The sequence below is a fragment of the Oryza glaberrima genome, chromosome 3 (genome assembly GCF_000147395.1).
Source record: "Oryza glaberrima chromosome 3, OglaRS2, whole genome shotgun sequence".
Lineage (NCBI taxonomy): Eukaryota > Viridiplantae > Streptophyta > Magnoliopsida > Poales > Poaceae > Oryza > Oryza glaberrima.
The window spans coordinates 4,361,231-4,373,952 of NC_068328.1; the positions used below are offsets into that span (position 1 = coordinate 4,361,231).

Consider the following 12,722-nt stretch of genomic DNA (forward strand, 5'->3'; position numbering starts at 1 on the left):
TTACATAATAGAAAAAAAAAGACATAATGCCACATGATGTCTATGCGAACGTAACCAAAGTATCATGTGGCATCCCTGAACGCAGCCTAAGTATCGAGATTTGTTACTCCGTACCTCGAATGATGATAGCCCAAAAGTAAATAGCGAGTCAAAATAACTAAATCATTTAGTTCAGTAACCAAATCTTCATAGCAGAATTAGTGAAAACAGAGGTGCACAGGAGCCCCAAGCAGTAAGCAGCAACAGCACTCACAGCAATACAACATGTCTGAGTCAAGGTCTCAACTCCCTACTGACCCTCCAAGCTGCTACATGCAATCGCACACTGGCAAGGTCCAATATCATCTTCAAAAGTCTCTCCATCCCATTTTTCAAGTTAAAATTTAATAATTGTGAACAAAAATCACACCTAACAGTCTCTCCATCTGGTTGGCCAAACTCATTCCCTCACTTGCCAAACAGGCACCACCACAGCATAGGCATCGCACCTGTCCACCGCGCCCATCGACGGCCTTTCTTTAGCTGGCGTCGGCCACCACGCCTCATGCGCTCACGGATCCAACTGTCGCTGTCGCACGGACATTATCACCGTAGAGAGGGAGAGTGCTATGGAGGAGCTTGAGGATGGCCCCAACGGGAGAAGAGGAAGAGAGGAAAAAAGAGAAAGAAGAAATGGTAGTAGAGGCTGACATATGGGTCTCAGTGTTGGCTGTATGGATGTTTGGAGAGTTTGATTTGGTAGACCGTTAGAAATACTCTAAAGAACATAGTACAATTCGGGAGCTTCTCACAGCTACGACTAATTGTAAAATCTCCTCCTCAAAGTATTCAGATTTTAATCTAAATTTTGAGAATATGTGACTACATGATAAAAAATAAACTACTAACCAAATATTGTGTTTCACCTTACGAAAATACCTTATCGTTTTTTTTACCTCTGAACACAACTAGTATGCTTTCGATCATGTTTGGCACATACGTGGCAGCATTTTGGCGATGTGGCAATCTATAGTGGGTAAGATTATCGATCAATTTTGCTTATACCTTTCATCCAAAATTTATCGAATTAAATTTAGAAATTTGGCCGAACCTATAAGTCTCAGCCTCCTCTAAACATCTTTTGTGCACTCCGGTTTGTCTGGTACATAAGTTGAGGGTACATCGGATAGGACATTTTACAGGCTAAATCAAACATTTCCCCCAAAATACTATCTGTAGCGTTTTTACAGAAAGCTACGGAGGATCCATCGCATGTTTTGGCAGCTGATAAATTTTGAAAGATAACGCAAGCCAGCTAAAGCACCAAACACTACTGACTGGCCAGCATGATGGCTTGTTCCCCTGCCACCAAACAAATGAAGGGATGAAGACATGAAGCACATCGTCTTAAAAAAACATAGAGAAAAGGAAAGATGTTATGGGTGTATAAAAGCAGGTCCTCCAAAGTGATGTAAAAAAGTAGCCATCAAAGATAAGTAGATGACTCTCCTTCAAGGACATTTTATAAAGCCATGTTAATTGGCTTACACACAAGGGTTAAGCCCATATTCTTTTTAGCTTATTGATTCATGAAACAGATCGTTTTACTTCACGCTTTGGAAAAATATATTTTCCTAGATTTTTTTACTGTTCAAATAACTCGTTTTAAACTATATATTAAGTTTTTCTTAAAAAATTACTCTAAATCACACAGAGTTTAAACCATGTTGGGTCAAGTAGGTACGTAATCAAGTCCACGGAAGTACCCCTGTATCATGCAACCATGTTGGGTCATCGTCTAAACTCTTGTGTGTAAGCCAAGGTACAGAGTGACAGCCGCAGTCGAGATTGCAGATGTGATCAGATACCATCAAGAATTGTTTGGCATCAAGAGGGAGCTTGGAAAGTGTTCAGTGCTCTTCCAAAAATAACTGACAGTATTGTCCTAGTAGTAGATTGCAAAGCTGAGCCTGCAAAGGATGCATGCTTTTACCATTTTGGGAAAACATGAGAAGAAAATCCTCTTATCTACAGACAGGTTCCGTCCGCAAGAAAGAAAAACGCTGCAGTCCCAATTAACACAAAGTGGTATAGTGGTTTTCAATCGTGTCAACACGTCTCCAAGATGGCCATCAATTTTATTCCAATGTTTGGTAAGCGTCCTTTTCGCTTGTAGGGCACAGGCATCGCAAGTAAGTAAAGAATCATATTAAGTACCAGTGGTGATATGTCACACAAGGTGAGACGTCATGAAATAAAGAAGAAAGAGACAGATATAATACACCCCGAGCCATGTGGCTAATTTTATACGGAGTAATCTTTCTTTGTCTTAATAATAAAACCTGGTGCAGTATGATCGGAAAGAAAAAAAAAAAAGAAGAGGAAGAGCATCTTTGGTCTTGGTAGTGCTCTCAAACCACAGGCCTGGACATCGCAAGAACCTTGCAAAGGCTGAAAGTTCGCTGAAATTTGGAGTAGAAGATCGATTTTGCCATGAAAATCCTGTGCAACGCGCAGTATGGTGCACAGGATCTTGCCATGCATGCGCAACCACGACAAAATTGTACGTGTAGCTATCGCTGAGGAGTACGTACGTCTCGATTGAATGGATGTGTCGTGTTGACCGCACTGAAGATGCGGACGCGTGACATCTTCTTGTCCCGGGGTACCTATGTCCTATCTCCGGCCGCTAAGCTCCAAACGTACTCCAGCGGACACGTTCGTCCGGCCTCGGCTGACGTCTCCGGCGACCGCGACCGTGTCGGCCGCTGGATCGGGCCCTTTGTTACCGCTGGTCGACGACGGCGAGAAGCCCATTAATTACAACACTTAACGGCGGACCGTCAAGTGACATATGCTTCGACATTTCGGTTGTGTTGGGCTATCGGCCCGTCAGTGAAAATTCTTTTTCAGCCTTTACTGCTTAACCTAACCGAAATAGGTACATTTTAGGTCCCTTAAAAATATAAGTGCAATCTAATTCGTATCCCTCAACCGCAATATCAGATATCTTGACTCTCCAACTATTGAAACCGGTGTGATCTCCCTAAATGGTTTCGAGAGCGGTTTGCTAGTGTTAGGGATCGCCTCATCTCCTTCAGCTTTGGCTCAACGACGCCCAGGATCCACCTCGGCATGGATGGATACCGCTACGCCAAGTCTGAGCTCTCCCATGATCATGGTGACATAAGAGAGGAGGGGGATGTAGTGGTGGCGGCAGCCGGCAATGCTTGGTTTGGTACTGCCTAGATGACTACAGCGTGGATCTTTCAGTGACCTCCGTGATGGGACTCCACCCAGCGAGCTTCGTGAGCTCACGCAGCAGGCCCATCCCTTGGTGTGCTTTGTGAGCGAGGAAAAGCGGCGGCCTTGATGTGCTGCGATGGCGAGCCTCGAGACGAAGTGGCGATGAAGCGTCCTTGAGGCGGATATATGGCTCATCGTCCTCAAGGTGAAGAGAGGTCGCAACCTCGAGGTAGAATGGCGTGGTCTCGAGGCGGAGTGGTAGAGGAACTCATCAAAGCCCCACCAAGTGTGGACTAGATCCACTCACCTACCAGTAGGACGGCGAAAGGCTGAGAAAGGGTAGTACTAGGACGATGGCGGCGGTGGTGGCTCGGCATAGCCAGCCATGCAAGGGGCCGCTTCCCTTCTTTCTACCATACCTTCTCCTCCACACTAGCTGCTGCTCCACCCTCCTCCCGCTCTAGCTCGACAGTGTCATCGTTGTGTGCCGTGTGGGAAAAGAGAGGGGACAAAGGAATAGAAAAGAAGATGAGAAGAAAGAGGAGGTAACACTGATATATGGGACCCGCATGCTGACTCAATTGGTTGAACCAGGTCAACGAGCCATGTCAACGAAAACCGCTGTGGAAGTTAAATTACACTAGTTTCAATAGTTAGACGACCAAAATATTTGATATTGTGGTTGAGAGATATGAATTAGCTTGGAGCTATATTTGAGGGAGTAAGGGTATACTTATTCCTAACCTAATCTCTTGACAGGGCTTTCAAATCTCGGCCCATGTATTTCTCAGCTCAGAATCTGGACCGATCCAATCCTCTAGATGGTGAATGTTTTGTCTGACGTATCGATGCCTTCCTACGTTTGAGAAGCTAGGAGTAGGAGGCGGATCAGCGGATGGAGGACAGCCTCCACTTCTGCACTGCATCATCGGCAAGCAGGTTTGCTCTGCGAGGCAACGCGGATCAGCAGAGCTCACACCTCACCGTCACCGACGGCCGACGCGACGGGAGAAGATCATCATCAGCTGCACATGCAAGAAAACGGCGAGAGCTAACGAGCGCGTCCCACACGGCCACAGCGACGCCCCCATCCCGACGTCGCGGCCGGAGTCTGATAGTCTGAACCCATGCGTGGCACGAGGACGATCGACCGGGCTCAGCTCACGTCCTGAAAACGTACGAAGCACGCGCGAAAACGAACGCCCGCGTGCGAGAGCCACACGCGGTGCGACACGCGTGCGCGCGGACGTGGACGCCCCACGCCCCGGCGTAATGGAGGCACACGTAGGAGTACGTAGCACATCGTTGACTGCTCCTCCCACCCGCGACGCGCACCACCCGTTCACTCTCGCCGTCGTCGTCGTCGTCGTCGTCGTCAATCGTCTACCAGCATCTCCTGTCCACTGCGCGTGGGCCCGCCCGTCATCGCTGTCGCGGGCCATCGCCACTAGTGCCTCCCACAAGAGGCCGACGCGGCGTGGCACTAATCCTTTTCACCTTTTCTTTCTACTGACTTTTTTTTTTACTTCTTTTCGATGTGGGGGAAATAATATAATTACACTTGGGGTCCACAAAGTCTGAAGGCAGTCACGACCAAATCCCACTCTAGCAGATGTGGAGTTAAAGAAATCAGGCTTCTTTTGACCACCTTGGATCAGTGAATGCGTTGGCAGCTCTAATCTAATCTATCGTTGTATGGAAACATTCTTTTTTTTGTTTCTGTCGCCATTGTTGTAGGTTGGAATTATTAGAATCTGTGTTTCAGAGGCTGGTGTGGTGGTGAAAAGAAATAAATAATGGGCACCTTGAAACTGATAGTCTGATACGAAACAGTAGCGCCCAGGCCGAGAGACTCAGAGACAGAGTACCTGATCCTGATCCATGACAGTATGACCCTGTAACAGAGTTCACTGTTGGTGTTTACTTTCATCATTTTCGCATGAAATGCTTTTATACTGTGTTTAATTTGTGTACCAAATTTTTTTTAAGTATACGGACACACATTTGAAGTATTTAACGTAGACTAATAACAAAACAAATTACAGATTCCGCCTGTAAACTGCGAGACGAATCTATTAAGTCTAATTAATCCATAATTAGCAAATGTTTACTGTAGCATCACATTGTTAAATCATGGCGTAATTAGGCTTAAAAGATTCGTCTCATAATTTACATGTAAACTGTACAACTGTTTTATTTTTTTCGTTCACATTTAATGCTTCATGCATGTGTCCAAATATTTATTGCGATAGAAAAGTTAAAAGTTTGACGAAAAAATTTTGAATCTAAACACGGCCTACGTAATACTAGTTGTTAGGCTTTTTTAACGTATCTACTTTCCAAGCGTCAAAGTAAGTTGTTTTTTTCGGCAGCACATATTGATATTGCACTCATCATTGTTCCATCAAAATAATAACAAAAACGATTAGTTTGATTTTTTCCTAGACAAACTTATTTAAGTTTGAGCAAATTTATTAAAATAATATAGTAGTATTTTCAACATAAAACAGGTATATTATCAAAAATATATTCAATATTAAATCAAAACTAATTTGATATTTTAAATATTGCTAAATTTTTTCTATAAGTTTAATTAAATTTAACAATATTTAGCTAGAAAAAAAGTCAAACGACTTATAATATAAAACAAAATATTACTATTTTTTAAAAAAAGGTTGAACAGATCAAAGGTTTTAAAGAAGAAAAAAGCCAAATCTATACTTAAGCTGTGTTTAGATCCAAAGTTTGGATCCAAACTTCAGTCCTTTTCCATCACATCAACCTGTCATACACACACAACTTTTCAGTCACATCATCTTCAATTTCAACCAAAATTCAAACTTTGCGTGTTGATGATATGACCGAAAATCCAACCTTAGGCTGTGTTTAGTTGGATCCAAAGTTTAGATTTTGGTTAAAATTGGAGATGATGTGACTGAAAAGTTGTGTGTATGACAAGTTGATGTGATGAAAAAAAACTGAATTTTGGATTCAAATTTTGGATCTAAACACAGCCGTAATTAAATTATACTGGCGCAATAGAACACGGGCCCCGGACTCCTTCTGCAGCAAGTTACAAGCCAAACTTTCCTCTTCCTTTCCTCTTCCTTTTCCTTTCCTTTGCTCTCCTCGCTCCTTTTATCATCTCCTCCTACCCGCCCTGCTCCCGTGCTGCCGCCAACAACGCGATCACCAGTTCACCACCACCGCCACGCGCGCGCTGTCTCCAAACACAGACGCATAAACCCTAGCAAGCCAACACGGAGGAAGAGCGATCGATCGAGCAGCGGAGAAAGCTTCGCCTCGCCACCATGCGGCGATCGGAGTGGGAGGACCGGTGGTGCAGGCGGCACCCGGAGCACCGGATGTCCAAGGGCGTGTGCCCCTACTGCCTCCGCGACCGCCTCGCCCACCTCTCCGCCTCCTCCTCGGCCACCACCACGACGCGCGCCTCCTCCTCCGCCCAATCCAGCGGCTACTCCTCCGGCTCGCCTACCCGCTACGCGGCCCTCTCGGCCGACGTCAGCTCCGTACACGTGGTCGGCGGCGCCAGCTCGTCCTTCGTCAACGTCGCCGCCTTCTCGCAGCCGCTGATGCCGAGCTCGGTTAGTCGGAAACCAGCCGGAGGGGAGCAAGAAGAGCCGGGAAGGGAGGCATCTGGCAAGGGGAAGCAGCAGGAGGTGAAGAGGAAGAAGAGCGGGAAGAAGAAGAAGATTGGGAGGTTCCTGTCGAGGCTCGTCGGAGCGGAGAAGCGGCGGCAATCAGGGGACGCCGATGGCGGCGATCTCTTCCATTCCAAGACCATGAAGGAGAAGACGGCGCACAAGTGGGTATTTTTCTGATCAAACGTTGCCGCCACCGCATGCAAACTATGGATCGTAAATTCCATGCTTGGTTGTTATTCTTGCCTACCTTTTTTTTAAAAAATTTTTAGGGGGCTTTCACTCTAAACTATTCTCAAGTATTTTTGTGTTTGATTTTGACTTTTTTTTTAAAAAAAAAACAAGAAGAATTTTGGGATCCTGTATGTATACGAGCAGAAGTTTATAATTATTAACCTGTCAATGATTTGTACTTGACCACAACGGGGGATTGCAAATCGTTACTCTGTAAAGCTAGAAAAATATAAGGAGACAGTGTATACGGGTGTAAAATTAGGCATCTGTACAGTATCTTGTATAGTTTCAATTATAAGTTTCATTTCTCGAATTCATGCATGATCTTATAGTTTTGACTATTTAATTTGCTTATTTGTATGTAGAAATCACAATTTTCCAGTTGTACTGCTCGTTAATTTAAGTTGCCAGTTAATTGCCACTACAAATACTTACACTTTTGATTTTGGATTTGTAAATCTATTTGGGCAAATTCTGAAGTGCTTCTCTCAAAGGGGACAAATTGTACTTTATGGAATAATGCACATAGCAGTACAATACTACGTACATGGCAACGTGAAGACAACACCGGAAATAGGAAAACCAAATGAAAAAAAAAAGAGTTTTTATATGCAAAATGCTAATTAAGCTCATAATAACAGTATCAATTTCTTAAATGTTCAGTGATTCTAGCTATTCAAGTTTTCATGTTTTTTGATCGATTGTTACGCCTATTAATTTTAGGCTGAACCAGTGAATTCTCCCACTGGTTATCTACAATTATTTTTATCTTTGCTCCTGTCCTCTCGTTTTGGCATGAAGTTTGTTGTCTGGATTCAGATATTTCTGCCATTTTCGCCAACTCCATCCGCCTATCCTACTTGGTTGGGCAGGGCAGTTCAACAAAATAGCTCCATCTGATTTGATATCACCTACTGTCCTACTGGTGCGCCCCACTGATCAACAACAGTTCTCTGTTCCGTCCAACAGAGACAAGGTTAATTCAGTGATCAGACCTACCAAACTCTTGATTTGTTGTTTAGGTGCGCTGTGCAATATGCCAATAACAAAGGAAGGTTGCAAGCATGAAAGATAGTACTGCATCCGTTCCCAAATAAGTGCACTTACACTTGATGGACACAATTACTATGCAAAATGTTCCTAATTAAGCTCATAATAACAGTACTATGGAAATGAGATGCTCTGATCGGGATCTGACTCCATTATATAACCCTTTTGAATAAAATGATTTAGATGTCCCTGATTAAATGAGGTGTAGTTCGAGATTGAGTGAACAATATGAAGAAATTTGAATAAGAGGTAATTGGAGGAAGAAATAGTGATAAAGAAGTACATTCATTTTGGAAGAAAATTAAAAGCTAGAAGTATATTTATTTAGAGGAGGTAGTAGCCTCTATCACGATCGATAATGCGCATTCACGGATGAACAAGAACAGATGCCTGCCCAGCTATACCCTGATTTTAATAAAACATGCATCATAGCTTTATTGTGATTAAAGTGTAGTGGATGTCAAGTAAATGATAGGAATTGAGTCTAGCTGACCTGCTGGGAGGTGTGAGCAGAGATAAATGATTTATATATTTATTTTTCTATTAATTTGATACCAAGTTGTTTCTTAATTAGTATTCTTTTATCTCTTGTTTACAAGAGAATAAAATGATGTAGTAGTTCTTGAAATCTGTAGTCTGTAGATAGCCATGGTCATACATGCGGAACCCTGCGTCCACGGCTATGCAGGCGTGTGACCTAAACAAAACCGCCAGTAGGTCAAACAAACAGGCAATACAATAATACCATATCGTACGTTTTGGAGAGCGAAACGCAGCCCGTCGTGGAAGGCTCTAACTAGAGAGATTAGAGAAGGAAGGAACAGATCAAAGAAAACAATCGTTGACCGAACCAGATATCAAAACCCCCCAAGTACGATCGGGTCTGATAAGTGGAATATCCTTATCGTCCAGCTCGATCGAAGTAGCACTATACATGGTGGTGATTTGTGGTAGGCATGGGCTACCGTTGGATGCTTAGTGAACAAGTTATCCACGGGCGGAGGCGAGGCGTGGCGTGGCCGGTGGGACGCGGTGGATGCTTACCTGGTAGCGACCCGGCGCGGCGATTCCTTTCGTTGACGTGGAGGTGGGGGAGAGGAGAGAGCCCAGCAGCGCATGGGCGCCCATCCCCTCGAAAGCGCACGGCTTTTTGGGCGCATGTGCGCAACCGTGCAAGTGCGGCACCGCACGTACAGGTGTACCGCACGGGAGCGCGGTCGTTTTTTCCCCGGTGCTACCATGCGACTGCGAATCTGCCTCCGCGCACAGCGAAAAGTTGGGGTTCAGTCGTGCGGAGCGGTTGTGCCTGTATCGATGGGAGCCGGGCCAAGCTGGTGGGATTCCAATTGGGCCGTACTGGACGAATCAGCGTGCTTCCGTTGGGGAAATAAGTCCATTCTACACCCCCCTCTCTCTCTCTCTTCCCGCCTTATCTCTCTCGGTCTCTCCCCTTCCCCTTCACGGTGGCGGTGGCAACGGGAGGATGAGAGGAGCAGCGGCGGCTGGTGATGAGCTCCCACTGGGACGCAGCGGAACCATGGGCTGGGATCGTAGAGCCAAGGAGGACGGCGACAGTTCGATTTTATGGAGGCTTGTGACAGTGAGAGGATGAGGGTAGTGACAGCGGCAGCTGATGGCGAGCTCCCACCGGGGTGCATCGGAATCGGGGGCGGCAGCTCAACCTTGTGAAGGATCGCGACAGTGGGCCCCAGCTAGAGTGATGGCCTCATCGGCTATGGCAGTCTCCATGTTGTGTTCGTCCTCCTTGCTCTCGTGGTCACCGGTGTGGTCTCCGATGGCTCTGACCACCGCTACAAGGCCAACGAGGCGCATTCAACGCCCCCCGCGCTATTGCTCTTGTAGGATATGTCGACTTGTCCTTGTCCATATTTGGGGAACCCCACTGCCTCGCATGCACCCAAGTGGAATTAGTGGCCTCCTCAACCATCGCTGTTGCTCGGTGCCCAGCTTCTAGACCTTCAAAGCCATTGACCGCCCTCCCCTGCTCAAGCTCATTGGCGTAGGTGTTATCACTGCCATCCTCTCCTGCCTCCTTGCCTGGTTGATTTTCCGCCGCGTGTGGTCATTGCCTCTACCACCGTGACAAGGTAGCTGCCGCATCCGGCTCTTCTTTCGTTGGGCGCCCACAGGTCTTACCGGTTCTCATCGTCGTCCCGGCTACAAACTGAGAGTGGAGAGGTGGAGAGAGAGAGAGAGAGAGAGAGAGAGGGAGAGAGTAAAGAGAAAACTGTCACTGACCCATGGGTCCCTTGCCTTATTTTTATTTTTTTTCTTGTAATGCCACGTCAGATCACGAATACTAAGTCAATGCGACATGTAGACATCATGTTAGTGAAAATCACCCTTAATATTACCGCTAGAGTCATTTTGCACCGGTTTTAATAGTTGGAGAGGTCTAGACACCCTATTTTGCAATCAAGGGATATAAAGTAGATTCGACCTATAATTAAGGGAGTCAAAGTGTACTTTTACCTTCCGTTGAGCAGTTGGGGATTGCTGGGCGGAAGATGGCGAAAGTGGCGACGTGGGAAGATGGGCCGACCATAAGAAGGCCTTTTTAGGGCGAGCAAAATTTTACAGCCTTTTGAGCCTAGCGGCGTGCATCGGCCCAAGGTTTCGGTCGCGTTAGAACTGAATTTCCTACGCGCGCAGAACAAGCGCTAGCAGTTCGAGTATGAAATGATGTACTCGTATACACTTTACCAGCTCATGATCTGATGACATGATCAGGCGAAAGGAAGGTAAACCCAGTAGTAGTACACAGAAAGCACCGATCAATCAAAACTGACACGCCCAAACAGGTAGTGAGAAGAGAAGACAGGCCCCGAATCTCGGCAGTAGCAGCTACTACTTGATACTGAAGCTCTTAAACCGGAACAAGCTGCCAACCTTGCGCATCATCACCCGCCGCCGTGCGGGCAACGACCTCGGCATTGTCGAGAACGCGCTTAGCTCGCTCTTCTGATCTTCCATCGACCCGAATATGTCGTACACCGATCCTTCGAAGTTATCCGACCTCCGCCGCGGTAGGGTGAGCCCCGCCGGCGGCTTCACCCTCGCCTCCGAGTGGCACTTGATCAGCCCGTGCAGTTCTCTCGACCCGTGCGACGACGAGGAATCCTCCATGTCCAGCTTTATCCCGGAAGCTGTGGGGCTCGGCGACGCGGATAGCTTCATGCCGGCGGCCGTGGGGCTCGACGACGTGGCGACGAGCAGGCTCTGCAGCTCCTTGACGCTGTCGCGCGCCGCCGCCTCCGTCACCCGGAGGCACTCGAGCTCCTGCTTGGTGCACTTGATGGCGGTGTCCTTGTCGCCGAGCATCTCCTTGAGCGCGGCGTTCTCGCCCCTCGCCTCCTCCAGCGCCTCCTTCACGACCTTGGTGTCCTTGACGGCCTGCCTCAGGATGTCGCGCAGCTTGGCGATCTCGTCCCGCCCGGACCGCTGCGACTCCAGGAGGCGCGCGTTCTCGCGCCGCGTCTCGGCGAGCTCGGACTCGGTGGACTTCATGCACGACGTGAACCCGGCCTCCTTGCCCCGCCACGCCGCGAACGACTCCTCGGCGTCGGCGCGCAGCCTGGCCACCTCCTCCGACAGCGCGCGGAGCTTGTCGTCCTTGCGCTTGAGCGAGACGTGCAGCCGGTCCGACTCCAGCCGCGCCGTCTCGGCCTCGTGCTGCGACCGCGCCAGCAGCTGCCGCGTCGTGTGCAGCTCCCCGTTCACCTCCTTGAGTGCCAGCACCAGCTCCTCCATCGCCTTCTTGTTCTTGTCCTCCGCCACCAGCGCCATCCGCAGCTCGCCGTGAACCCTCTGGTAGTCGCGATCGTACCTTCCTCTCGGCGTCGTCGCGACGGGCACCGCGATGGCCTCGAGCCTCTGGATGGTCTCACGCAGCGACGCGTTCTCCAGCCTGGCCTCCTCGAGCTCGATCTTGGTCATCTCGAGCTGCTTCGTCTGCATCGCCAGCGACTCGAGCATCCGCTTCTCGGACTCCCTGGACGCGTCGAGCTCCGCCTCGAGCGTCTCTATGGTGGTGCGGTCGTTGGCCGACGCCAGCGCCTTCCACTCGCTCACCTCCAGGACGCGGTGCGCGCGGTCTCGCTCCTCGCGCGCCTTGCGCAGCTCGCCGCGGAGCTCGGCGACATGCTCGTCCACGTCCTGCCGGCTCTGCTGCATCTTGTTCGTCCGGATTGAACACCTCTTCAGACGTTGCACGGCGATATGAGCAAGAATTCTTGGACCATGATGGTGCGGCGATCGGGGATGGGCTAAACTTCGAGGCATGTGGAGGAAGAAGAGGATAAAAATGGATGATCCAGGCGTGCATCCTCATGTTTTGCTAAATATGTGGTGGCAGATGAGAACCTAAAATTGGGGGTAATGACAAGTTTAAGGCCAGGGTTCATCCGAAATTCTGAATTAGATTGTTACCTATATTTGGAGTGTTGAGTGTTACTATATGTAACTTGTGATCTTGCCCTGTTCTTTTAAACGTGACATTTCCCTGAATTATTGCATAATCATGATATGTAT

General features: G+C 47.8%; 2 protein-coding genes across 2 annotated transcripts; one reads left to right on the forward strand and one right to left on the reverse strand.

Moving 5' to 3' along the window:
• Positions 1–6,311: 6,311 nt before the first annotated feature.
• Positions 6,312–7,462, forward strand: LOC127765588 (uncharacterized). The gene has a single exon (XM_052290524.1). It carries the CDS (start codon positions 6,537–6,539, stop codon positions 7,065–7,067), a length of 531 nt encoding a protein of 176 aa, XP_052146484.1. The 5' UTR covers positions 6,312–6,536; the 3' UTR covers positions 7,068–7,462.
• A 3,263-nt stretch (positions 7,463–10,725) lies between these two features.
• LOC127768805 (filament-like plant protein 3) lies at positions 10,726–12,696 on the reverse strand. The gene has a single exon (XM_052294455.1). The coding sequence runs from the start codon at positions 12,471–12,473 to the stop codon at positions 11,040–11,042; it is 1,434 nt and encodes a 477-aa protein (XP_052150415.1). The 5' UTR covers positions 12,474–12,696; the 3' UTR covers positions 10,726–11,039.
• Between the last annotated feature and the right edge of the window lie 26 nt (positions 12,697–12,722).